The sequence below is a fragment of the Eleutherodactylus coqui genome, chromosome 5, assembly GCF_035609145.1.
Source record: "Eleutherodactylus coqui strain aEleCoq1 chromosome 5, aEleCoq1.hap1, whole genome shotgun sequence".
NCBI lineage: Eukaryota > Metazoa > Chordata > Amphibia > Anura > Eleutherodactylidae > Eleutherodactylus > Eleutherodactylus coqui.
This window is the reverse complement of record NC_089841.1, coordinates 183594341-183622090: the sequence shown is the minus strand read 5'-3', so window position 1 is coordinate 183622090 and position 27750 is coordinate 183594341. Positions and strand designations below refer to the sequence as shown.

The following is a 27750-nucleotide window of genomic DNA, read 5'->3' as shown; positions in this document are numbered from 1 at the left end:
TTCCAACTTTAGGAGGAGAAGTGAAGACTTGCTTTGCTTTTACCGTCCATCCAGTTCTGATGTGACAATACTGATGGTACAGTACTGTGCAAAAGTTTTAGGCAGGTGTGGGAAAATGCTGCAAAGTAAGAACGCTCTCAAAAATAGATGTGTTAATAGTTCATTTTTGTCTGTTAACAAAATGAATGAACAAAAGGAAATCTAAATCTAAATCAGTATTTGGTGTGACCAGCCTTTGTCTTAAAACAGCATCAATTCTTCTAGATACACTTGCACACAGTTTTTGAAGGAACACGGCATGGAGGTTGTTCCAAACATCTGGGAGAACGAACATAGTTGAATCGCTTGGTCTTGTTTCTACATTGAAGGTGTAGCTTTGTGGCCAAAATGTTTCCATGAAGATCACTTCTGGGAAGACTTCTCAGAACAGTAGAGGGGTGTGCCTAGGTCCCAATGGGTTTTGCCTTTCTGAGCTGTTAGCACTACTGGACATCTTACCATTTCAAAGGGAAGTAAGCCTGATGCCTTTCATCTGTTGCACAGTTTTCTTGGCCGACCACTGTGTCTACAGTGCTTAATGTTACCCATTTCTTTGTACTTCTTCAAAAAGAGCTTGAACAGCATGTCTTGAAACTCCATCATGTGACATGAAACTGTCTTCCACAATCTCACCTTTGTAGCAGAGTTTTCAGCCTCCTACACAGCTGTTTCTGTTAATGACTGTATTTCAACCTACATCTGAAAATACTCATTCTTGTCATCAGTTTGGTATAATTCGGTAATCATACACTTGACTACATGCCTACAAATCCCTGACTTTCTACAAGTGTACCTAGAAGAACCAATGCTGTTTTGAAGGTAAAGGTTACACCAAATATATTGATTTGATTCAGATTTCTCTTGTTTCTTCACTTTTTCTTGACAAAAATAAACTGTTACCACTTTTCTAGTTTTGAAAGTATTCTGAGGCCCCCTGTCCACGGCAGTGATTTCGCCAGCGGTAAACCGCCGGCGAATTACGCAGGCCGACTCTTTCCATAGCATTGCTATGGAAAGCGCTGGCACCTGTCTACGAGTGGAGAATCATTGCGATTCTCCGCGGCGGGCAATTCGCAGCATGCGCCAAATTGCCCCGATTCTCCGTGGCCAGCCTATCTATCAGATGGGCTGACCGGCGGAGAATCGGCGGCGGCTCCTGCTCCCGGGCAGCGGCTCCCGCGACGGAGATCTGTCGCAGGACTTCGCATCGCCCGTGGACAGGGGGCCTTACTTGGCAGCATTTTTTCCCACACCTTTGCCAACTTTTGCAGAGTACTGTGTATATAATTGTCAACTTTTTGGAAGGCTTCCTTTTTATTAGGAATTTTAGACATTTTTATTATACATTGTACAAAATATAGAAAGTTTTTTATGAACGGAAAAACATGAAAATGTACATATCCTTAAAGGAGATGTCCCGCGCCGAAACGGGTTTTTTTTTTTTTAACCCCCCCCCCCCCCCGTTCGGCGCGAGACAACCCCGATGCAGGGGTTAAAAAAACAAACAGCACAGCGCTTACCTGAATCCCGGCGGTCCGGCGTCTTCATACTCACCTGCTGAAGATGGCCGCCGGGATCCTCTGTCTTCGTGGACCGCAGCTCTTCTGTGCGGTCCACTGCCGATTCCAGCCTCCTGATTGGCTGGAATCGGCACGTGACGGGGCGGAGCTACACGGAGCCGCTCTCTGGCACGAGCGGCTCCATAGAAGACTGCTGAAGACCCGGACTGCGCAAGCGCGGCTAATTTGGCCATCGGAGGGCGAAAATTAGTCGGCACCATGGAGACGAGGACGCCAGCAACGGAGCAGGTAAGTATAAAACTTTTTATAACTTCTGTATGGCTCATAATTAATGCACAATGTACATTACAAAGTGCATTATTATGGCCATACAGAAGTGTATAGACCCACTTGCTGCCTCGGGACATCTCCTTTAAGATTTTTTTTTCCTTTTAGTGCATGAAACATTCTAATATTTCTTGTTAAGGGAAACTGTCAGCATTCTTCCCTTACGTTGACTGCAGGTTCTTTTGTCAATGTTCAACTACTTCCTCACTCTTCAAAAAAAACTCCATCCAGTGTGAAACCCTTAGGCTGGGTGCGCACAGGGCAGATTTGCCGCAGACATTCCGTCCGGAATTTCGCTGCGGCAAGTCCGCCTGCGGCCGCTAATCCCTGGGTTTAGCCGGCCATGTGGACAGGATGTGTGAAAAATCTCGTCCCCACGGGATGGCCAAACTGTCATGGCAAACTCATCAGAAGCCGGTGCTGCGGCGTGGATTCCCCTGCCGCAGCATGTCAGATTTATTTTTTTTCCGTTGCGGCTGGGCTCTCCTCTATGGGAGCGCCGGCCATAACGAAAAAGCGTATGGCCAAGCCGTTTCAAAATCTGTGGCGAAGTGCCGCGGGTTTTAAAGTAGCGCATTCTCGGCAGAAATCCCGCAGTTTTTCACTGCGGCCAAACCGTGAGCTTTCTGACGGGATTCGGCCTTGTGAGAACTCAGCCTTAGTGTTGGGACAGGGAGGAGGAGGGGGATGCAGCTGCAGATTCTCATTCAGTAGAAGAACATGATCCATGTTGAGGGAGCGCAGCAGACTGCACTGCTCAGAAGTCCCACTAGGAAGACGAAAAATCCATTTACTGCAGGGAGGAAGGAAGTGTAGACACATTTCTGGCGGCGCTATATCTACAGCTGTTTAGGGAGGGGCTGGATTTTTTTTTTTTCTGTAACAATAAATACACTTTTTGATGGCTCCTATTAAAGAGCCAGATAATAAAAGCTGCAGATCCCATTGTAATCGGTCATCTGGTTGTAATCTAGATTCACGGTCTGTAATAGGGATTGAAAAATTAAGAATTTGGCTGTAGAGACGGCACGTCTGTATTTACCATCATGATGAGAAATCAATATTGTAATGCAGCCCAGATTGGATGTAGTATTTAGAGGGTCCCGTTCATCTCTTTGATATCCGAGTTCTAATTGGATGTCCCCGTCTTCTTCTCTTTTTCAGAATGTGGCATTTTAAACAGCAAGAAGATATGACCGTAAGATGATTGCACCATGGATAGGTGGGTTCATCTCCAATACCATCCCATATAAATATTTGATATCATAAATGGATACGCTATTGCCGTCCCATTAATAATTAACTCCCGCGGGGGGCTTTCAGATTGTAGAATGTGATGTCAGTGGATCTATACTGCCAACCAGTCATTAGATGCTACTTCTTTAGTAGCAGTTGCCTCATGTGAGCCCCTAAACAACACACTTATGACATATTACCATTAGTCGTCTCGATGAGGGCTACATGGTAGGAGCACAATCTGCTGTTTCTGTATCCCCCCACCCACTCACTCAATGTAATGGAGATTAGTCACGCTTGCACATTCTTGGCATCACGAAGGACCCATTGGTCGGGGCCAACTTCTTAGTCTTATGACCTCTCTTGAAATGTTACAAAATATTTTGTGTAAGAAGCCAATGGGCTTAAAATGTGAAAGTGCTATGAATATAATAAATGTATGTCCTTAGATGCAGCACTATGATTTCAGCACTTTCAGCATTTTTGAAGCTTCAATTTAACAGCATCAGCACTATAACGGCAGGCGCAGAATACACTTTACAGTCTTCTTTAGTTTAGTACTGCAAGCGTTGAGTTTTAAATACAGTGATATTTACCTTTCAAATGTTAAGCCGCAACGCTTGTCATGCAGTCTAATGCTTCTGTCAGGACCAATTGTAAAACACTTACACATGCCACCTACACAGTTGGTACTTTAGCCTTGGCGTGCCCTTCTCACATTTCACATCATAAATAGAGATGAGCGAGCACCCAAATGCTCGGGTCCGCGTTATTCGAGTCGAGCTTTTCGTAAAATTGGAGAGCTCTACTCGAGTAACGAACCCCATTGGCTACAATGGGAGACTCGAGCATTTTTGTATGTGGGACGCCGGGTCCCAAGCTTTTTTTTTCCTCTCTCCCTCCCCCCCCAGCCTTCTAACCAGATCTTCACCCACCCGATCTTCTCCTGGCACCTCTAGTCCCCTGGGTCACCTTACCTCCAGCCGGCCGGATCCTCTTCTTCCTGTTTTGGAGTGTCCATTAGCTGCAGCTCACTTCCTGCAGGGCAATGTATTCTATGAGTGACGTAGCGTTCACTGCCTGAGGGTATGCCAAATATTTAGCAGCCTACTTTAGTGCGCATGCATGATATCTCGACACTAGTGTTTCATATTGATGGCACATGCAAAGTCACGACATGCAGTCTGCCAAGGGTTTGGCATTCCCTGCAAGGCAGTGAACGTTACATCACAGAAAGAAATCTTTGGCAGCCTGCATGTCACAACTGCGCATGTGCGATCAATATGAAACACTTGCGTTGAGATATCATGCATACGCACTAAAGTAGGCTGCCAAATATTTGGCATACCCTCAGGCAGTGAATGCTACGTCACTCATAGCATACATTGCCCTGCAGGAAGTGAGCTGCAGCTTAATGGACACTCCAAAACAGTAAGAAGAGGATCCGGTCGGCTGGAGGTGAGGCGATCCGGGGGACTGGAGGAGCTGGGAGAAGATCGGGCGGGTGAAGCTCTGGTTAGAAGGCTGTCTGGGGAGGAATAGGCAAGTATGGAATTTTTCTTTTAATGACACAATCCCATTAATGAACACGCATCTATACCAGGACCTATTGCACATTATTTGTATGTATACACGGTCAGTCTTGTGGAAATGGGGATAAAGAAGTTTGTCAATGAGCGTAATGCTGAAATGTTCAGGTAGCTCAAAGACTCGTTCTTTAGCCAGTTGTTGGAGCAGAGCACTGCCATCTTGTGCCAGTTTATGGTACTTAACCAAATGTAAACAAGATAGAGGTTGATCTCCATCTAGAAAACTATTCAGTATGTTCTTGTGAACCGGTTTGCTACTATATGATGGCAATATAACCAGGATCTGATCTGGTTTAGTAAAGTTTTTGCATTACTTTTTTTTTTTTTTCTCACTTTCTTCTCCAGGGTCCTCATGGAAACGTTATCACATTGAAAGTTTACCAGCTGCAGTGCTTGTTTCCGCATGTTGACCAGTAAGAATGCGGTTCACGGTGAAGAAGGTGCTGTTAGTGTTTGGCTTCATTGTCCTGGTGGTCTTGGCCGTGCACCTTGGTCAGCAAATGCTGGAGTGCCAGCAGATTCTAGATGAAGGTTATGGTAGAAGAAGTCATGGTGTCATGAAGCCAGAGAATGAAGAACTTGTAATGATGGATGCCAACAATATAGAGTACAGATACAGTAAAGACATGCCACTTATATTTATTGGGGGAGTGCCAAGAAGCGGTACCACATTAATGAGAGCTATGCTGGACGCTCACCCCGACGTCCGCTGCGGAGAAGAGACACGAATCATTCCTCGGATATTAGCGATGCGCCAAGCGTGGTCGAAGTCTGGCAGTGAAAAGATGCGTCTTGATGAGGCCGGTGTAACCGATGGGGTCATGGATGCCGCTGTGCAGGCCTTTATACTAGAAATTATAGCAAAACACGGAGAACCCGCTAAACTGCTGTGTAACAAGGATCCCTTTACTTTGAAGTCATCCGTTTATCTTTCCAAACTGTTCCCGAATTCCAAGTTCCTACTAATGATTCGGGATGGCCGTGCCTCTGTGCATTCTATGATCACTCGGAAGATCACCATAGCTGGCTTTGATTTAAACAGCTATAGAGACTGCCTGACCAAATGGAACAAGGCGATAGAGATCATGTACGCCCAGTGCTTGGAGATCGGGGAGCACAAGTGCCTTCCGGTTTATTACGAACAGCTAGTTTTGCATCCTAAGCAAACCATGCACGCCATTATTGAGTTTCTTGGTATCCCATGGAACGATGCTGTGCTCCATCATGAGGAAATGATTGGAAAACCAGGAGGTGTATCCCTTTCTAAGTAAGTACTACCATTGGAAACGGGGGCCATATGGGAGTGTTGGGAGGGAGCGTATTTTTATTTTTATCATGATTCTTCTTAAGTATACACTTTTAACAACAAAGCTGTAAAGCGGGATGCAGTTGCTCATGTAGGTTGTACTGACCTCTTGTGGTCAGTTTGAAAACGGGCATATATATATATATATATATATTTAAATTTAATCAGACTTCAGTGCAAGTAGTAAATCCAAGGTCCTACTTCAGAACTGCAGAGGATCAGTGCGATCCTGATGGTGACCTCGCCCCCGGCATCTGCTAAGTGATAAATGACACAGCAATGTCTGTTGGACATGTTATCACCATGAAAGCGGAATATGGTAATAAATATAAAGTCTGCGTTGAAACCAAACTCCCTATGCTGCCCTGTCCCTGGCTCCTTCATTCTTTTGTCAGCCTACTGAGGAAGGCGACTGATTCATACAGGCAGCTAGGGTAAAGAGCTGGGAAGAAAAGGTAAGTTACTAAAAAAATACATTATATCTATAAAGTTATTATTTTCTGCTGCCATCTTCTAACTTTTTGGAACAATTTAAATATCTTTGGGGGGAAAAAAAAGTAGTACAACAAAAAAACTACCGTATATACCGGCGTATAAGGCGACGGGGCGTATAAGACGACCCCCCAACTGTCACCTTATACGCCGGGAATACAGCGGAGCAAAGAATAAAAATCATTGCTCACCTCCCCCGGCGTTCTGCGGCGCTGCTGCAGGATGTCGCTCCCTCCTGGTCCCCGGCAGAGCATTGCTTTCTGGACGCAGGGCTTGAAATCCCCGCCTCCAGAAAACACACGTGCCTTCAGCCAATCACAGCCATTCAATGATGTCATTGAATGGCTGTGATTGGCTGACGGCGTGTGTTAGCTAATCACAGTATTAGCTTTCTGGAGGCGGGGATTTCAAGCCCTGCGTCCAGAAAGCAATGTTCTGCCAGGGACCAGGAGGGAGCGACAGCCTGCAGCAGTGCCGCAGAACGCCGGGGGAGGTGAGTAATGATTTTTTATTTTTTTTTGACACTTTCTTTTTTTTGTATTACTGGCGTATAAGACGACCCCCGACTTCAGAGCAGATTTTTCAGGGTTCAAAAGTCGTCTTATACGCCAGTATATACGGTATATAAATTTGGCATTGTAGTAATCGTACTGACCCATAGACAAGTTTTCATGTCATTTTTGTTGCAGCCTCTATGCCGTAGAAACAAGACGCACACAAAGACGGCAAAGGTTTCATATTTTTTTCCATTTCACTTAGAATTTTTTTTAAAGTTTTTTTATAACATTATATGGTGCATTAAATAGCACCATTGAAAAATACAACTCGTCCCGCAAAAAACAAGCTGTCAGACAGCGACGCCAATGGATAAATAAAGAAATGATGATTTTTTTATTTTATTTTTTTAAAAGGGGGGAGGAAAAAACAAAAAATGTGTGTGGGAGGGTTGGGGGATCACTGGTCATGCCCACACAGAAGGGCTGTCAAAACCAAAATAATGGCCTTGTTTCTTATCACTGCCCATCGGAGTCGGTACACCTTTCTGTTTTCAAGCTTTGTCTAGAAAAAGCCGAATTCTGACTCCAATAAAGGACCATTTTCCTCTGACGGTCACGGATTACGTTCAGACCTGGACTAATAATGTCAGACACGGCAGATTCCAGACAGGAAGCACGAAAACAATTAGAAGCACAGTACACGTGAATGGGGTTCTGAACACGCTCCAGAAGGAGGAAGAAAGTTCTGTGCAGTTTCAGGTCCTGTGGATTTGGGGCAGATTTATTTTCACGGCCTCTATAAGAAGCCTTATTGTGATCTGTCATCTGCAGATATTATGCAGTTTGGGTAATGGAAATCAGACAATGCAGGGGACTCGTGGTTATGGACATCAGTACTTGTGAGGAACGTTCCGCCCTCCCCTCTCTGCGATGACCAACGGGCTGCATTCTATGGCAGTCTCCCGGTCATAGGGGATTGGGGAGTACATCCCTCGTAACTGTTGTATTCTTCCATGGCTCCTTTTTAGTTAAGCATAATATTTTAGCCTTTTTGGCTAATAGAGGAACGAGGGTGAAATTAATAATCCCAGAGCCCCAAAGCAAAACTTTATTGTCTCCATTCCTCAGCACCATGAAATCGATGACCATTATTCACCCGGCTGTTCTTTCTAAAAACCACATATATTTACCACCACTAAACCATCAGGATACCACTAGGGGGAGACAGACCTCAACCTGGGATGATGGGATTGGCCTTCTGAGGACATGGCTAACCTGGAGCAGGAGATGGAATACGGGAGAAGGACCTTGCGGTCTAGTTTTGTTGTATACTTCGGTTGCCAATAATGCTTTGGTGTACTTAGTGAACCAAACATTATTCGCAACCCATTGCGTGCCATCTTAGTTTATACCCAGTGTGACCTTAACATGGTAATGACCTGCTGAGATGCATCGGACCTTATATATGAGCACAGTACTGATGTGTCCGAATACACGATGACACAGAGGGACTCTCAGGTGACATCCTCTGCACTTCTTCCTTTTTTTCTCCATCTGCTCCAAACCTTCTTGACTTCTCCAGCTAATTCTTCTTTGTGAGGTTTGCGGTCCAGACGTCTTTTGCTTCTATGAAAATAATAGCATCACACATTGACTCACCTAAAATAGTGCTGCATACTGTGCCTTCAGAAATATTTATTTCTGGGGGCACAGTTTATATTTTATCTCTGGGGTACATAGATGCTGTACGGTGCCCCCTTCCTGTTGTAGTATATTATAGTATACACTGCACTCCCCACAATAAGGTACACTACACGCAGTGCCCCCACTAATGTTTGCTTCTCTATCCAGGCCAGGACTGTAATGAAGACTTCTTTCAACTACAGCTCATGCCTACACATTGTGCCCATCCTGCTGCCACCTACAGTGCCCCATGCCCTCTTTGTGGCTCCACACTTAAATCTACCCTCTTCCTCATGCGCCCCCCACCCCAATAATGAGGCGTCACCCACCCACCCACCCCCCCCTTCAGGCGCCACTGCAGTAAAATACAAAAATTACTATACTCTCCACTCTGCTCCACCATCTAAGCTGCTTCTGTCACCATCCTGCCAGTCTCTGCTGTCATCCTGGCAGACAATTACATGATGTGCCCGTGGGCATATGATTATATTATGTGACCGCAAGTGACGGAGACCAGCGGGAACAGTGACTGTAGCAGCTGGGAAGACTGAAAGAGGCAAGTGTAGTATAATACATGTAGCGTAAATAATAATTCATTTATTTATTTTTTAAGTGACTGGGTGGTAGGCTAGGAAATAGGAGAAAGGGACCTAAACCCAGGTGTCTTCTGGGAAATCTGGGTGACTTGACAACTATGGGGGGAAAGTTTTTCCATAAGAAACTTTTTTTAGAATACTTTACTTACATTCCCAGTGTGACCTAATATCATTTTGATGGTAAATTTACATCCCTTAACTGAGCTATCTGGCAGAGGGGTGAAGAAGACCTTAAAGCTCATTTACACGCAAAGACAATCTTTCATACGATTGACAGTTCTAGCGATCATTTTACGCAAAGTACTAATGGGCACTAATGCCCATTAGCGCTTTATCCGCTTCATTTGCATGTAAATATGCCTCGAGCAGCTGTTTGCAAATCTCAGCATGTGGCCTCGACTTTGCACTCAGCCGCATTGTCTTCCCAAGGGCTGCCAGCTGAATACAATGTAATCACCTGCTCACTTGGGTAACACAACATGCGGTCGCTGCTATCTCTCTCCAGCTGAACGATGGATTTTATGCTCACGTAAAAATCATCGTTCAGCCAAAGAGTGAAGGATGGAATCGTTTATACACAACAATTATCACTCAAAAGCCATCGTTTGAACGAATTTTAAGCGATAATCGTTGCATGTAAATGGGGCTGTACTCCAAAGCCAGTAATTATATCCATCGTGATTCCTGTCAGATGATATAATCCCTCCTCCATATCCCAGATTTACTGAACATCCCAGAGCATCTTTTTTGCCCTACAGGTGTTTGTTACTAGTCCACCAGGCTACCAGACATATTTGCGGTGTTCTCTGAAGGAAGCTTCACACCTTATTGCCCAAGTGTTTCATAAACTGTAATTATTGTTTAAAGTTTGTCCAGATTTTTGATTATCTGCCTGTCTGAACACGTATTTCCTCTTATTTTTCAGGACTGAAAAGTCAACAGACCAAGTAATGAAACCTGTGAATCTTGAGGCCTTGACTAAATGGGTTGGCAAGCTTCCAACAGATATAGTAGAGGACATGGCTCGTGTCGCTCCAATGCTTGCTCGACTAGGGTATGATCCCTCTGCAAATCCGCCAAAATATGGTAATCCAGATGCACTAGTGGTCAACAACACCCACAGAGTGAGTATATGTATGACATGAAGAGGTGTCTGTAAAATCCACTGGATACTTGGAATATAAAAGCATTGCTATTGAAAAGTGTTGCATTTAAATGTTAATGCATCCTGAATTTCTAGGTGACTTTTCAGCTGCTATGTGTGCACATGAGGAAGAACACCATTTCTGGCCATTTATATGACTTTTTGATATGGTATCCTTTAACAGTTTTTCCCTATACATGCTATCTTTCTAATTTTCAATTTCCCTTGAGCTGGTGGGGGGAGGCTAGCTGCTTTCATGGCTCCCATACACTGTACACAAAGAAGAGCAGGATAGCCTCTTCTCACTCTATAGCACACTCTCATAAGTAACAGCATCACGGAGAGCACTATACAGCAGTACAGAACAGTGTAAACCACTCACTACTAGCTGTAGCAGTACACCTATGTGAGTGTCTCTGCTTCTCTGTTCTTCCTCTTTAGACTTTTGTGAGCAGCACGAGTCATCGCCTTCCTCCACTTCTTTTTATCCCTCTCTATCTCTATTACTAGGAGTGGATTTCACATAACAGGCAGTGGACAGCAAATCGGAAAGAGGGAAGACCCCTAGTAGCCAGCACTTTATTTAGCTAAAATTTATATCTTTCTGCTAACAAATCCCAACAAAGTGACCATTTAAGGGTGCATGCACACGGGCGGATTTGAACTGCAGCGTTCGGAGCGGGCGACTGCCTCCGGATACCGCAGCAAATTCTGCCCATAGCACACAGTGCAAAAAAGATTTTGATTGCGCGCGAGATTCTGCTCACAGATGAAAAATCGCAGCATGCTCAATTTTCCTGTGGATTCCACACGAACAGCTTCCATTGAAGTTAATGAAAGCCGTCCGACCCGCAGCCCGCCTGTAATTGAGACTGCGGACAGGCCGCAGATTCCGCGGGAAAACAGAGTTTGAGAGAAAAAAAAACAAACTGTACTGCGCATGTCTGATGGCGAGCCGTGCGAAACATCGGCAGTACAGAAAAGAAGAAAATACAGCTATGTGCGGATGCGACCCGCCCGTGTGCATGCGGCCTTACTATAGAATACATTTCTCACCTTGTAACGTTATATGTAGAGATGAGCGAGCATACTCGCTAAGGACAATTGCTCGATCGAGCATTGTCCTTAGCGGGTATCTCCCCGCTCGGCAGAGAAGGTTCGGCTGCTGGCGTGGGTGACAGGTGATTTGCGACCATGAGCAGGGGTAAGAGAGTGATATCTCCCCCACCCCACCCCACCCCCGCCGCCGGCAGCCGAATCTTTGCTCCCGACCGGGCAGATACTCGCTAAGGGCAATGCTCGATCGAGCAATTGCCCTTAGCGAGTATGCTCGCTCATCTCTAGTTATATGCTATACTATACTGGATTGTAAAACTATAGTAATCCTTATTATGTCTTCTTGTTACACTTGTAGCCGTATCAGTTACCCCAATGTTTGATAATATCTTCCAGGTCTTAAAGGGTGACTTCAAAACACCGAGCAGCCTGAAAGGATCTATTCAGGTCAGACCCCTTTTATATACTGTATGTGTTGCGAGTTCTTGTAGATATAAGAGTAATAATATTCCAGTAAGGAGGCTGGATGGAAGGGCGGTGGGTGGGGAGGTCGATAATCATATCAGGCTGTGATATATTTTCCTCCCCTCCCACCTCTCCTTCACAGTAATTTTTTTTCTTTATCCTGCTCCACAACTTCAAGCGAGTGCCGTGCCTGAATACTGCAGCAAGCTTTGATCCTAGAATTTCAAAGCTAGGCTTCTGGCCTTCAGGCTTCCTTCACAGACGCTTTCTTTTTTTTGCCGTCACTTGTAATTTTCATGCGCTTTTCATTTGTGTTTTAAAAAAAAATTATTTAAAAATTGTATTGTTATGGTTGTTTTGTGTTTTTTTTTTTGGGGGGGGGGGGGTTCCTTTCGTTTTCTTTTTTTTTTTTTTTTTGTAATCGAGACTCCCAGATAAAAAATGAATGCCCAGATAATAAAGCCATACCTAGAGCATGCTGCATTTTCAGAGGAGCAAAAAAAAACTAAAACAAACACACCCCTAACCCCAAAAATTCCACAAAAAACAGATTTGCATATTGTATCACAACTGACATCTGGTTGCAGTCTTAAAAAAAAAAATTAACAGTGTTTTTAGGAAGATACAAAAGTTCTAATCTTTAGTCAAAACTTTTAAAGTCATTATGTATTACATATGAGGAGTGTTTTTTCAAAACGAATTGAAGTCCATTTTTAAAGATTTTGCGCCTCCTGATACAATATGACCCTTTTCACTTCTGTTTACATGCCTAAAAGGCGATGCGGTAGGCCAAACCAGACTTTGTGGGAGAGCAGCGGTGAAGTGGCCGTTTGTCACAGTGCCACCGCTGCTCCTTTCCACTGCGAAAAGCGTGCTTCTGGTGCGGCTTTCTACAGCTGATAAAGGCAATTGTCAAGTTCGTGACGCCAGTTTGTATACAAGCCAAGGCCTGTGCCAGACAAAATAATAGAAAAATGAGAAAAACAAAACCGCTCTTTCCTCTGAAGTGTAGTGTGGTACCTCAGTGGCAATGGTGAATGGTGGGAAGGGACTCCAGAAGGCAGAATTACCAATGAAATCATTGAACAGTTTATTCCTTCAAAATACAAAGTACCTTCAGCTTTCTTTAGTGCAATTGGAGAATTACTGTGCATTTTCCGTACAATTCAAAGTTACGTTTCTTTAAAGTGCAGTTCACAATTGACTTGACATTACTTAGAGGTAGTAGCGGTACAATTAGCACAAGTGCAGGCGTGAAGCTCAGACTTCCTATCTGGATAACAAACAGGCTCCTTGACAGTAATTAAGCATGGGATTTCTTCCTCTATGCTTTGCCCTCCTGTTCTTCCCTCTTTAGTTGCTGCTATTCTCTTGAGTTCTGAGTCTCCTTTCTTGGAGAACATTACAATTACTTTAGTCTTTGGCTGAGACTCTTCTATCCTTTCAGGTCTTAAGGTTTCTTTAGATTCTTGCTGAAGTCTTATCTATTTCTTCTCTTCACACACTTCTTAGTCTGAATTCTAGAACTTTTGGGTGCTCGCACTTTCTGTCCATTCCACCACACTGGTTAGTAGCTTTTCCTTTCTCTGGAGCTCTGTCTAGCAAACTTCCTCCTTCCTTGCTCCTCAATCTCCTCCTCACTGATACTCCCTCTCTCCTACTTAAAGGGGTTGTCCCGCGGCGAAATCGAAAAAATGTTTTTTCGATAGACCCCTGCATTATGCCCTGTTAAAAAGAAAGCATTTATTAGTTTTTAAAAATAACATTTCGCTTACCTGCATCAGCGTTCTGCAGCTTCTTTTAAAGATGGCGCCAATGGTCTTCTCCCACGGTGCACCGCGGGTCTTCTCCCATGGTGCACTGTGGATTTTCTTCTCCTGTCTTGCGTTCCACTGCCGATACAGCCACCTCATTGGCTGACCGGCACCACGTGACGGAGGCGGAGCTACGATGACGACGTGCAGACCAGCTCTCCGGCGCGAGCGCGCCGGAGCGGCCCCATTCACCAGGCAGAAGATCGCACAGCGCAAGCGCGTCTAAAGCAGCCAGAAGACACAGAAATTAGACGGCACCATGGAGACGAGGACGCCAGCAACAGAGGGGGTAAGTGAATAACTTCTGTATGGCTCATATTTAATGCACGATGTACATTACAAAGTGCATTAATATGGCCATACAGAAGTGTATAACCCCACTTGCTGCCGCGGGACAACCCCTTTTAACTCTTATTCTCTTAGGCCGCCTGCAGACGAACGGGTCGGATTCTGCATGCGTCCGCGTGTACCTGTATTTAATCTGTACGTGGTTGGTCTGGACAGCTTGCCGTCTGACATGTACAGTACAGATTTTTTACTTTAAATCCTAGGCGATGACGCGGAATCTGCGACCTTTCTGCAATGTCAATTGCAGAAGGGCTGCCGGTTAGACTACTTTCATTGACTTCAATGGAAGACGTCCTCACAAAAATAGAACATACTGTGATTTTTTTTTTTTTTTTTCTTTCTTGTGCAGAAACCGCAATTGCTGTCCGCTTGTGTGTGAGCGGACATGCGAATGTTCTATTCTTGCTAATGGATGTGGAAAGCCATATATCGTGCATGCAGATGACTATCGCGGATTCCGCAATCCAAATCCGACCGTGTGCAGCCAGCCTTACACTAACTCCACTCCACCAACCCGTGCGTAAAGTGTGGTTGACCAACATTAAATTACCATTTATTAAAGTGACAGGCGCATTGCTTACATCCCCCAGGAGTGTACAGTCCTGCACAGCAATATTTAGCAAAGTGATTTTTTTCCTATTCTCTAACAACTCTTCTAACACAAGAAGTCCCGTCCGCAGATTGTAGCGTAGGTTTTCAATCAAACAATTTCTTGTGACTTGACTCCTTTTCGGAAAACACTTGTCGTGTCCATAAAAGGGTTAATGTGTATGAATAAGGGGAAGTGTAGGAAGAAATGAACAAAATAAACAGAAGCAAAAGGAGTCAAACTTTATTGGTCTTTTAGGTCCCTTTTTGGTAAACCCATTTTTCGGACACTGCGGTGCTATGACTGATCTTACAAACTTTAGGACTTTTCGGGGACATTTCCAGCACGTCTTACATGTTTGCTTTCTTCCAGATTCATCAGAATAACTCCTCGCACTGGTGACAGCAGCGTTGTGGGTAAGCCTTATGTGCCTCATACGATGAGCGTCCACTCTGTGCCATGCCAGTACTGACGGTGGGCCTCAATACACGCTATTACTGCTCTAAATGACCTGCTACTAATATCCGCATGGTCTACAGGGCAGGTCTATAGCCAGATGTGATGGGTACATTCTCACAAGCAAATCTTGCATGCACAAGAAAAAAAGTATAAGTATATACTACTGACATTTTTTTTTCTTTTTTTTTTTTTTTGCTGTACCACATTTTTTTATAAGTTTGGTATCGTAGTAATCTTACTGACCCATCATGTCATTATTGGCGCAGTTCGTGCGTCGTAGAAACAAGAAACACCGAAAGATGGCAGAAGTTCGTGGGTTTTTTTTTTCCTTCTCATTTTACTCCTTAGAATTAAAATTTTTTTTTTTTCATGGTACATTAAATAGTACCATTTGAAAAATACAACTTGTCTCGCAAAAAACATAGAGCTACATCGCTGGATAAATAAGGGGGTTATATTTTTTTAAAAAGGGGAGGAAAAGAAAATTTAAATGGTTGTGGGGGGGAATAAAAAGGCTGTGTCATTAAGAGGTTAAACACATTTGTGTGTGCAAATACGCAACACCAATTCTGCAAATACACTGAATTTGTGTGAATCCAGCCTAAGAGTTTCCTGTCCACGTGCGAATTTTCATTGCATTCCTCGCGGCGATAATCCGGCTGCGGGGAACAAAGTGAATGCTTTCCATAGCATTGCTATGTAAAGCCCAAACCCCCTGTCCACGAGCGGAGAATCATAGCGGTTCCCCCGCTTGAGGTCGGCTAATCGCAGCATGCTGCGAATTACTGCGATTCTTTGTGGTGAGGCTATCTGTCAGATAGGCTTACCGTGGAGATCCGTCAGCTAACTCCTGCTCCCGGGCGGCGGCAATCCGCTGGGATATCGCAACGCCTGTGGACAGGCAGCATTCATTGGGTATTTGAAGATGGGTTTTTTAACCAGAGCAACCCAACCGGTTGACTATTGTTTTATGCATTCGGATAGTGAATGAGGTTTCTACACACTACAATATATAAATTTGAAGGTCAAAGTAGCTAAGAAGAAGAAAAAAAGAAGTTCTGGAATTTGCATTCATTTATTTTCTTCCTTTGTTTTCAGGCTTTGAGGTTGAACTTCTCATCAAGACACAATAGAGAGATCCTGATATTGAAGGAATCACGATATCCAAGCATATTGCTTGCCAATTATTGCCAAACTGTGACTGTCTAGAGCGAATGTATTTGCACTTGTTTGTACGCTACAACCTTTCAGATTTGTTGGTAAACATGGACTTGCGTAGCTGATCTGACTTTACTGTGATCTTCGGATCTTTTATTTGTTACTGAACATGGAGCCAGTATTTTATAATGAGCCACAGGCGGCTTGTGTTTTAGCCACATTGAGCACCTGACTTGCCAGTCTGCTGGACTGATGAGACAAAGCGTCCTCCCACACACAACAGATGCTTTTACTCCATCACACCAACCAGTGAAATGAAGGAGTGGCTGCAATAAATAGTTTGACTGGTACATTGTAATAGTCTATATCATTTTGTTCCAAGTGCTTGAAAACAAAGGAGAACACAGTGACAGCGGGGATGGTTTTTACATAAGTGTTAAACTGTATTCTTCAAATCTCTATTTAAAGTTTTAATATATGATCCATTGCATTCCAAGTTTTCATTCAGATTTCATTATAATAAACTGTTTTAATGAAGTGCCAAATCATTGCCGTTTTTTTTTTTCTAAAGCAGATCATTTTTAAAATTTCTATACATTTATACATACATAAGCATAATATACATAGAATACAGCGTGTTTTCCCACAGGTGGGTGGGGGGCTACAGGGGTTATAGTGATCCCTTTCTAGCCAAGTGAGAGGGTGGGGCTAGCGGGTGGATCCTGCTAGCTCCGCCGTCTCACTTGGCTAGATCACGGCATGTAAAGGGTTCACAGATGTAATCACAGAGGGTTGAGGATTGCCATGGCAACTGAACACCAAATACTGCTGTCCTGGCTTGTCATTGCCTATGATCGCTATTGTAAATAAGGCACTGTGCAAAAGTTCGATCGGCGCGGTTATGATTTTATTTGTAGAAAAAAGATTAAACCATTAAAAAAAAATCCCACATATTTGATATCATCATATCTGTAACGACCTATACAATAAATTGAACGCGCTATTTATCCTGCACGGTAAAAACGTCTCCCTATAAAAAACAGAGGCGAAATAATAGTTTTCAAAAAGGAGTTTTTATTGTGCAAAAGCGCAAAAACCAAAAATAAAGTTTGGTATCGTCATAATTGTACTGATCCGCAGAAAAAAATATATCATGTAATTTATGTAAATATAAAAAAATACATTATGTGTACACACAAAAAATACCAATAAAAGCTACAGTTTAACACGCAAAAAACAAGCCCTCGTACAACCAGGCCGATAGAAAAATAAAAGTTTTTGCTCCTGCAAAGCAGAGATGAGAATCCCCCCAAAATTGTTGCGTCCTTATGACCAAAATAGGCCTTGTCCTTAGGGGGTTAAAGAAGGCAGCAGAATGAGGAAATTGTTAATAGTGTGTGACTGTGTAGGGAAAGCACGTACCCAAAGATGTCTGTGTGTTTCGAATTCTGCAGAAAGGAATGGTGGTTGAAAAAAAGCCTAATGGCGGTCTGGGACAGATAGAGATGAAAATTGAGAGTGACCATCACTGTAGTAGGTAACTGCACTGTAATCACTATCAGTGGGCTGGCATCTGACGATTACATACAGATTTTACTGCTCGAGGTATATTAGAACTGAGCCTCTGCATTGGAGACTATCATGTTATAAACATTTGCTGATGTCTCTATTGTATATACTAGTACCAGTCTTTCTTACGCCACTTACTAATAGCACGTCACATGGCTCTGCTACATGCGCGTCACACACACACAGCTCTGCTACATGCACATCACACACGTGACTGATCACGTAGTAACATAGTGTGTTAGGCTGAATGAAGACCATGTCCATCTACTTCAGCCTCTTTCAACTTCACCCCGTTGGTCCAGAGGAAGCAAAAAAAAAAAACAACGAGCCAATTGAGCTGATTTGGAGGAAATAAAATTCCTTCCCAACTCTAAATGGCAGTCAGAATAATCCCTGCATCAACATTTGAGTTCCTACCTGACTCCAAGACCTGGAACAACAACCCCCCGATCTATATCCTGTAATATCATAACACTCTAAAAAGATGTCTAGTCCCCGCTTAAACTCTTCTATCGCTTTTTGCCATCACCACGTCCTCAGACAGATGACTGTGACATCATCACAGCTTTTGTAAGCACAGGGCTGCTGTCAGGCTCTGAATGTTTTAGGACCTGTGATATCAAAAATTGACATAACAGGACTCATTGGTCTACTTGCATCCCCTGTATACAACAGCAAGTCATCTGCATATAATGAGATACATTCCTCAAACTTCCCATATTGCATCCCAACTATATTGGGGGATTGCCCTATCAAACCAGACAAGGCTTGGATGCTAAGACCAAGAGGAGGGCACAAGGGGCACCTCTGTCTTGTTTCCCTGTCCAACACCATTTATCCCAAAATAAGACCACTTACCGTTACTCTTGGCATTGAATAGAGCAGTTTAACCCATCCTATGATAAACAGCCCACAAATAATTTCACTTAACACTGTTAAAAGCTTTGGCAGCGTCAGGTTAAAAAAACAGCCCAGATCCCACAAACTCTATGATCTGCCTGAAGATTCAGGTGTAACCTCCTTTTAAAAATGTAATAGCAGTTGATTATTTTGGCATGATACTGATTCTCCTGTATTAAATGAGGAATTTCTAAATAATCTATTCACAAATACCTTCACCAATATTTTGTGAAATCTATATATATATAAAGACGAAAGCCCTCACTGACTCACTCACCACTGACTGACTGACTCGCCACTAATTCTCCAACTTCCCAATGTTGTAGAAACATGAAATTTGGCACACACATAGATTATGTCCGAAATAGGAAAAGTAAAGAGGTCCCAACTCTATTATTCAATTCTAGCGCAAAAGAATTAGCGTCCAAATTTTACGTACGGAATCTAATTCTCTCCCTTTCCGATGTCATAGAAACTTGAAATTTGGCACAAGCATTGATTATGTCATAAGTAGGAAAAGTTAATGGGTCCCAACCCGATTATTCAATTCTAAGCGCAAAAGAATTAGTGTCCAAATTTGATGTAAGTAATCTAATTCTCTCACTTCCCGATGTCATTTTATATAAAGGAAATGTCGCATGGTTGCCTCCACGTGGGGTTTCCTGGGTAACGCAAAGAACCATGCAAAATGGTGAACATATTTTTTTCCTCGGCATCTGTAAAGTAACCATGACTTCATAAGATTTTCCGTGTGAACACCAGATAAACACCAGTACCAAATTAACTCGGGCGAAGCCGGGTATATCAGCTAGTTTAAAATAAAGGCAGTGGTCCAAGAAAGGAGTTTTTAATCTTTAAAGTTCTCTAACAGGAAATAACTCACTTGGTGTGAACAGCCCGCCCTAAAGTGGGAAGGGTTGGCGTTTGAAAATATGTATTCATTCCCGTCAAATGTCTTAAGACATCTGCTGGTGGCGAGCGTCTACAGGAACTCCGAAGGTGAAACTACTTGCTCGAGTAATGTGCCTTAGTGAGTATACTCGCTCATCTCTAATTGGACAATAGGAATTGGTAAGAGACAAATCCTTTCCCTGTTTGGAGAATTAAAACAACCCTCATCTCTCATTGGTGGTGGAAGTATGCCTTTTATGCAATGATTCGTTAAACACTGTCAATAAATGTGGCAAAAGCATATCCTAGCCATATCATATGCCTGAACGCTTTTGGAAGACCAGCCAACCCAGGCGTCTTTTCGTTAGGAAGTGTTGCTACTGCATCCCTTTAACCCATTCCAATCCACTGTCTGACATCTGAAGACATTATGATTTAAGGGTGTACAGCTCCGATGTTGGTAGACATCCGTCAGGGTTCTCTTACTGTATATTTCCAGCCTCTCTGCTGTCTGAGCCTATCCAACGTGTCACCTCATGCAGTACTTGCTTTAGCCAGCATATAGCGCCATTGTATAATGGCAGAAAAAGAGTACGTTCCCTAGGAAAACCCAGGATACAAGTTGGATTGGAAAGGGTTAACTCATTTACAAACGAGTTTTATTTTCGCTTGAGTTTTGCACGCCTCGTAAATTGGCCACTTTAAGCTCACAACACACAAGCCCCCTCACCACGACAAGGTGACAATCCCTCAAGGGGGCTTGCCTTGGAAAACTGGGTGTCTGACCCTTTACGTAGATTTTAATAGAGTCTATTGGTTGTCATCCTCTCAAAAGAAGTAATGAAGAGACACCTAAAAAGCTTGAAGAGGACAGCTGAAAACCATAGCTAAAGGTTGAGCTTTTGGGGGGGTTTTCTTTTGCTCCTTTGGTTGTTTTTTAAAATATAACTAGAACTGTAGATTTCACTTTTTTCTTTATAAATGTAACTTGGGTATACATAGGAAAGGGATGGGAGGGAATGCAAAAGTTACAATGCACCAAAACTTCTCATAACATGCAGTTGGAAATGGTAGTTGTATACTCATTCTGTGCGGATCCACAAGAAGAAATAGTGTGGTTTGATAGAACGCCTGTCATATTGATGAAGCTCCTAGGGGACAATTGCCTACCCAACAGAGGAACGAGCTGTGGCATAGAATTATTATATAGATCAGGGGTTTCCAAACTTTTTCAGCCATGGAGCCCTTTATGAAGCAAAAGTTTCTCGTGGAGCCCCAAAGGGGAACAGAGGGTGTGGTCAAGGGAGGGGTTAGGGGTGTGGTCAAGGGAGGGGTTAGGGGTGTGGCTTATCACAACATATTTTTACATATATAAAAAAGACGGGGCAGTTTATAAAAAAAAAACGGAGGGATGCTTGAGCACTGGATGGGCTATTGATATACATTATATTAAAAATTAACATGCTGTGGAATTAAATCCCGCGTGTCAATAGCCGCACAGGTTTTGTGCAGATGTTTTTCACAGCGTGTCAATGAGATTTTCAAGTCTCATCCATTTTGCCTGCTACAGCCACTGTGAATTCCACAGCAAATCCGTCCCGTGTAGTAATAGTGACCCCTATATTGGTGGCCCCAGTAGTAATAGCATCTCCTATACTGGCCCCAATAGTAATAGTGTCCTCCACAGTGGCCTCAGTAGTAATAGCGACCACTTTTGTGGCCCCAGTAGTAATAGTGTACCCCACAGTGGCCTTAGTAGTAAAAGCATCCCCTAAATTGGCCCCAGTAGTAACAGTAACCCCCATAGTGGCCTCAGTAATAATAGTGTCTCCTATATTCGCCCCAGTAGTAATAGCGATCCCTTATTGTGGCCCTAGTAGTAAGTGTCCCTTACAGTGGCCCCAGTAATAATAGCATCCCCTATATTGGCCCCAGTAGTAATAGCATCCCCTATATTGGCCCCAGTAGTAATAGCATCCCCTATATTGGCCCCAGTAGTAATAGCGACCCCTATATTGGTCCCAGTAGTAATAGCGACCCCTAAATTGGCCCCAGTAGTAGTAGTAACCCCCACAGTGGCCTCAGTAGTAATTTTGGCCCCAGTAGTAACAGTGACCCCTGTTGCGGCCCCAGTAGTAATAGGTGACCCCTATAGTGGCCCCAGTAGTAATAGTGTCCCCCCACAGTGACCTCAGTAGTAACCGTGTTCCCTATTTTGGACCCAGTTGAAATAGCAACCCCTATTGCGGCTCCAGTAGTAATATTAGCCCCAGTAATATAACCCCCCCCCCCCCCCCCCTGCACGTGTGCCATAGGTTCGCCACCATTGACCTAGACCCTTGGTCGGAGCCCATGGCTATCACTCGCACAGCCCCAAGGGCTCTGCGGAGCACAGTTTGGTAAACTCTGATGTAGATAGATCTAGATACATAGGCCAGTGCAAAAAAAGCATTACCATATACATAAGGTGTTGTGTGCAGCCAGGTCCGTAGTTTCTGAAAAATCATTCCTTTTTAATTTCTTAAATCTGTTTTCTACACAATAGGACTTATATAGGACTTTTATGACCGTGCCGTCATATGGAACATATTTATATCATGGTTCAGTCATTCTGCTGAGTCACAGATAGATGGCAGTATTGCTCCAGGCTGGAAGAAAAATCAGTTCTCTCCATAGGAATGTGCACTACATGGACCAACAAAGTGTAAAGCACACAGCTCTCCAGCAAGTTATTTTCACTGTAGCATTTAGATTTCTATCACTGTTTCCAATCTACACAAATCAGCCCAGACCAGTATTGCTCTTTCATCATTATACACAGTTCTTGTGATAGTTCTGCAGAGGCAATTGGTTACAATTGGTGACCCTTTAGGACCCTTTTTTCTGGTAATGTTTGTTCATGCACAGTGCTTAACTATGTATTTATTGTCCAATTTAGGAAACCTATATTCATAGACCCAATATGGTATTCTGACTTAACTGAGGGGGTACCTTGTCTAGAATCCCCGTCTCTTTGCCGGAGGGAAGAACAGCTACAAACATTGTTTCTAGCTCTGGAGGGCCTGTCCTGTTAAAAATGTGAATGGAATGGCCCCGCACATGTGCAACCACTACTCCATTCAATCTCCCCTCTGCTGGGCATAGTAAGCCCACAGTGAGCAGGGCATACACGGGACCCCCTGAACCACAGGCAAGGTAATTTGACATTTGTAGTAGGTGTACTAATGGAAAGTCTCCTTTACAAAAAAAAATATTAGTTTCCAAGCGAACAATGTTCTTTGCAATCTTGAAAATGCTAAACTTTCTAACAGAGCCATGAATTCTTAGATATGGTCATATGTGACAGATTGGTTGCAGAAATTTCTGCAATCCTGTATGTCCTATTACTGAATGTAACAGGTCTGCCCAGCTCAGCTTCCCCTCCAACTTTGTGAGCTGAAACATCCTCTATGCAAACTAGCTTCTGATGGGCTCATCCCATCCATAGGCATACCACTAGGGGTCGCTTGCGCTGAGGGAGCCCAGAGGCAAGCAATTACCAGGGGCTCCGAGCCTCAACCGTGAATTTATGGGAGTGCAAGCAAAACCCTCTCTGTTGGCACGCGTGCCGACAGCTGCTCACCACGATAGTGATTACTGACTGGGGTTCCATGGTTCCCTGGCCAGTAATCACTCAGCAGCGCTGATCCCGGGCACACACACTGTCAGTGTGTGCACCCAGAATTCTCGTCCCGTGATCTCTCCTTCTTAGTTCCGCAGCATAAGTGAGGAAGCGTTCCAGGCATACACACTCTGCACCTGGGATCAGCACCGAGAAGAGGAGGAGCGGCACTGACTAGAAGGAGGAGGTACGTATATGGGTTGGGGGGGCTATTACTACTGGGGCTACTGAGGGATTTAATATTACTACTGGGGCTACTGAGGGGTTAATATTGCTACTAAGGAGGTTAATATTACTACTGGAGCTACTGTGGGGTTGATATTACTACTGGGGCTACTGAGGAGGTTAATATTACTACTGCGGCTACTGTTGGGTTAATATTGCGGGGGTTATTTTTATTACTGGAGATACTGTGGGGTCATTATTGCTACTGAGGGCCACTGTGAGGGGGTCACTATTGTTACTAGGGCCACTGTGGGAGTCACTTACTACTGAGGCCACTGGGGCGGTCTCTATTATTACTGGGGCCAATATGGGTGACACTACTACTAATGATGCCTCTGTGGGGGGTCACTATTACTACTGGGGACAATAAAGGGGTTACTATTACTACTGTCGGGCATGGAGGCTGTAGTATCCTGTTGTACCATCTCTAGCTTGGATACAAGATATGATACAGGTGGGCATGGAGGCTTTAGTACGCTGTTGTACCGCCTCTAGCTTGGATACAAGATGTGATATGAGCAAGCATTCAGGCTTTAGTACCCTGTTGTACCACCTCTAGCTTGGATACAAGATATGACACAGATGGGCATGGAGGCTGTAGTACCCTGTTGTACCGCCTCTAGCTTGGATACAAGATGTAATACGGACGGGCATGGAGGCTCTAGTACCCTGTAGTACTACCTCTAGCTTGGATACAAGATGTGATACGGGTGGACATGGTGACTCTAGTCCCCTGTTGTACTACCACTAGCTTGGATACAAGATGTGAAATGGGTGGGCATCGAGGCTCTAGTACTCTTTCGCATCTCTCATTGTTTTTAATGGGGCCAGTGGCAGCAACGCACCATGTGCTAGGTGCACGCGATGCAATGCAAGGTTTCCCAATTGTCCGCCATGGTGGAGGATCGCTACTTCCCCAGAGTGATGCAAGACATTTTTGATACAAAAATGCCTCGCATCCATGGCAAAATCTCAGGCTGGCGAGTGCGATAACGGGCTGTGAGTCACATCCCCATATCGAACTCATCCGTGTGAAATTAGCCTAAGGGGCTACAAACAAATTCTTACGTAGACCAGGTATGAGTCATGTTTGGAAAGCTTATGCCAAGGGGTAGATCATGTATATAAATTCATTTTGCAGCTGTAGGCAGCACGGTTTAGGTATGGGTACCGATACAGGGTGGTGCGGGCCAGCTGAACCTTTGCACCCAGGCCCCTGAGCCTTTAGTTATGCCCCATCTATATTACATGGTCAGCCATTTACTTTAATGGTCCCTATAAACTATGTTTCACTTGGGACCAGCCTCGCTGGGGAAATGTATTGCTGAGCTGGAGAAATATTGAGTAATATACTGTGATGTTATGTAGTATTTTCTGATTTAAAACCACATGTAGTTACAACTGAGGGGGAAGTAATTGGGGATCTGGTAACTAGAGGGGACGTCTATCAGCTTCTTGTACTTACAGTACGTTCACCACCTAGAAGGTTTCTATATTTCTGGAATGCTGATGCCATGCTGTCTAGAAAGGTGTGCGGATAGGCTTTTTAAAAAATGTTTATGAAAGCACTATGGAACTATTTTGTGCAAACCTAGGAACACTGACCCGGCGTCTGCCGTATTCTGTACTCTATACCCTGAGGGATTATAGCACACAGACTGTACAATAAACTAGGATTGTCGCACTGCATCCAGAACCCTTGGGGTGCGGCCACACAAGACAGATTTGCTGCAGAAAATCCACAGCAGCCAAAACCACGGCGACAGATGTGGATTCCACTGCAGAAATGCTGCAACGGGTAAAATCCACGATGACGGTTCACAGTATAAAGTGATATGCTGCAGATTTGAAAAACATTCCCTGGGTCAGTTTTCTACTGCAGATATTTTTTAGCAGCGTGCAGATGAGATTTCTTGAAATCTCATCCACCTGGATTGTACTGCAAGATACTGCTTATTATCTGCATGCAATGCCACAGCGGAAAATATGCAGCATATACACTGCATGTGAATATACCCTTTGGAGTTAAACGCCCAGAAGCTAATATCTAAGGACCGGAGTCATTTCACAGCATAGGGATAAAAATACACTATCCCTTTGCAGCACCCGAGGAGCGGGTCTCAGCCTAGGAGACGGCAGGGATTAGAGTATGGCCTTGTCACGGTGGCACTACCGTCTCCCACCTGGAGAACGAGTCCCAGGGGCCGAGGGCAGGCTATTAAAGGGGTTTGATTTCTTACTTGTGTCAATGGATGTCACGGGTGACGCCACTGTTCCTTCCTCAGCAGTGAATCTACAGTTGTAATAAAGTCCACACAAGGGGAGTAGTGAAAACATGAAATTGCCAGGAATGGTTGACAACGGGAAGTTTACTGGCGATTACTTGCATCAATTACAATACTTTGATTGCAGAAAATAAACGTAGGATACACCAGTGCAGGTAGAAAACTCTGATGAGGACAGGGAGGCAGACACAGGATGACACCGGGCCCACAGTCTAAGTCAGGGGTGTCAAACTCATTTTCAGCGAGGGCCACATCGGGCTTATGGTGACCTGTTAAGAAAATTGTAGATCAATGTATCAGTTAATTATTCTATATTGCATTGTAGACTAGGAATATATAGCAGTGAAAGGGTTAAACGAAACTCTTCTATAGGCCTGCATGTCTTCTGAGGAAGAAAGATTAGAAGATCAGCCAGTCTACTAAATCACCCATGTATGTTTATAGATAATGTATACAGGAAGACGGGGTAGACTGTATGGCACCTTCCCAGGCCTTCCTTTCTCCTGAATTTATGACGGTCTTATTGTATGTAATAGATACACTTGAGGAGGTGTAACTTATGTTAATCATTTTTGGTTTAACCTATCATGTATTATTATTAATCTTGGAGGTATATACTTTTGCTGTGATGTCATTTACAGTATAAGAACCAAATACGCCTTGGAATAAATTAGAAATCACTTGATACCACATAGGGTTTTGATTTGAATTTCTCCTGGGCCCAGACTTCTGCACGGGATCTGGGATCGTCTTCTCTTTGATAAACACATAAATTCTCCTTACATTTTTGGTCCTTCGAGCCGGAATCACTCACTGCAGAGGGAGAGGACAGCCTGGCTGTGAAAAGGTGGGTCTGAAGTACTCTCCGATCACTAAAAGACCTCCGTCTTGATTAGACCTAATTAGAGGCCAGTCGGGCATCCTGTCTGAAACAGTGACGTTTTTCCGAACTAGCCGGAGAATTTGGAAGCCTCCCAGATAACGTGTAGTAAGTATAACAATGGTTAAACTTCTCTTCTCTCTTCTTCTTCTTCTTCTGTATACTTTAGTGTTAGTAGAATTTACAATGTGTATTGTAAATGAGAGGCAATCATAGACGAAGGGACAATAGCAGTAGTCTATGTGAAATGTGTAAGGTAAATGAGAAGTATAGACGAATGGGTTGCCAAAGGGGCAATAGCAGTAGTCTATGTGAGACCATAGCCATTGTGAGAAGGCTACAGGAAAGAATTAACTCCGTGCGACACGTAAAAAGTGGTTAGATGACGTCATGGGACACAGGGGTGTCCAGGAACTTTACTCCTTATCTTTCTATTACTTTCTCTTTGATATTGTGTTATAGAGTAACTAAGAATATGAAGAGGGCGGCCGCCTACTAACATAATGTACTATTTGTATTGCTGTCTTATATTGCATGAAGCGAATGTGTGAGTGATTGAGATGAGTGGAATAAATAAATAAATTAAAAGTCCTAGTTGTAAAGAATTATGTGATAAAATACAGACAAAATCAGCTAAAAGATCAGCAGAAATACGGATTATCCGCTGCTGAAGTCTGGTTAGAAGAAGCCCCAAACTGTCATGCCCATATAAAAATAGACCCCCGACAGTTTGATGAACAATTCAAAGGGTTAATGAGGAGTTCCAATTGAATGAAAAATAGAGAGAGCAGATAGAAGAATTCTATGGCCAGATTGGAGTTCTGTAGAAGGCAATTGGAATGGGAGGGGAGGAGATGGTAGACCCCTTCCACATGATAATCAGGATTTAACAGAGAGAACAAACAATTTAATTCAAAGATGTAGGAACAGGTGGGCTAGAAGGACAAATTGGGTGGAAATAAATAGATGTACTCAGAGAGATGATGAGGATGTAGATCAGTATTATCACAGACTGAAGGAA

At 43.7% G+C, this 27750-nt stretch overlaps 1 protein-coding gene across 1 annotated transcript in view; it reads left to right on the top strand.

The window, feature by feature from the left end:
• The window catches only part of TPST2 (tyrosylprotein sulfotransferase 2), a 46419-nt gene extending 29556 nt beyond the window's left edge, over nucleotides 1–16863 (top strand). Inside the window, exons 2-7 of the mRNA XM_066603918.1 lie at nucleotides 3051–3108; nucleotides 5057–5978; nucleotides 10211–10409; nucleotides 11882–11932; nucleotides 15074–15117; nucleotides 16259–16863. Coding sequence (XP_066460015.1) covers nucleotides 5131–5978; nucleotides 10211–10409; nucleotides 11882–11932; nucleotides 15074–15103 — 1128 coding nt within the window. The 5' untranslated portion in view covers nucleotides 3051–3108; nucleotides 5057–5130 and the 3' untranslated portion in view covers nucleotides 15104–15117; nucleotides 16259–16863. The remainder of the gene's footprint in view (nucleotides 1–3050; nucleotides 3109–5056; nucleotides 5979–10210; nucleotides 10410–11881; nucleotides 11933–15073; nucleotides 15118–16258) is intronic.
• Nucleotides 16864–27750: the final 10887 nt, after the last annotated feature.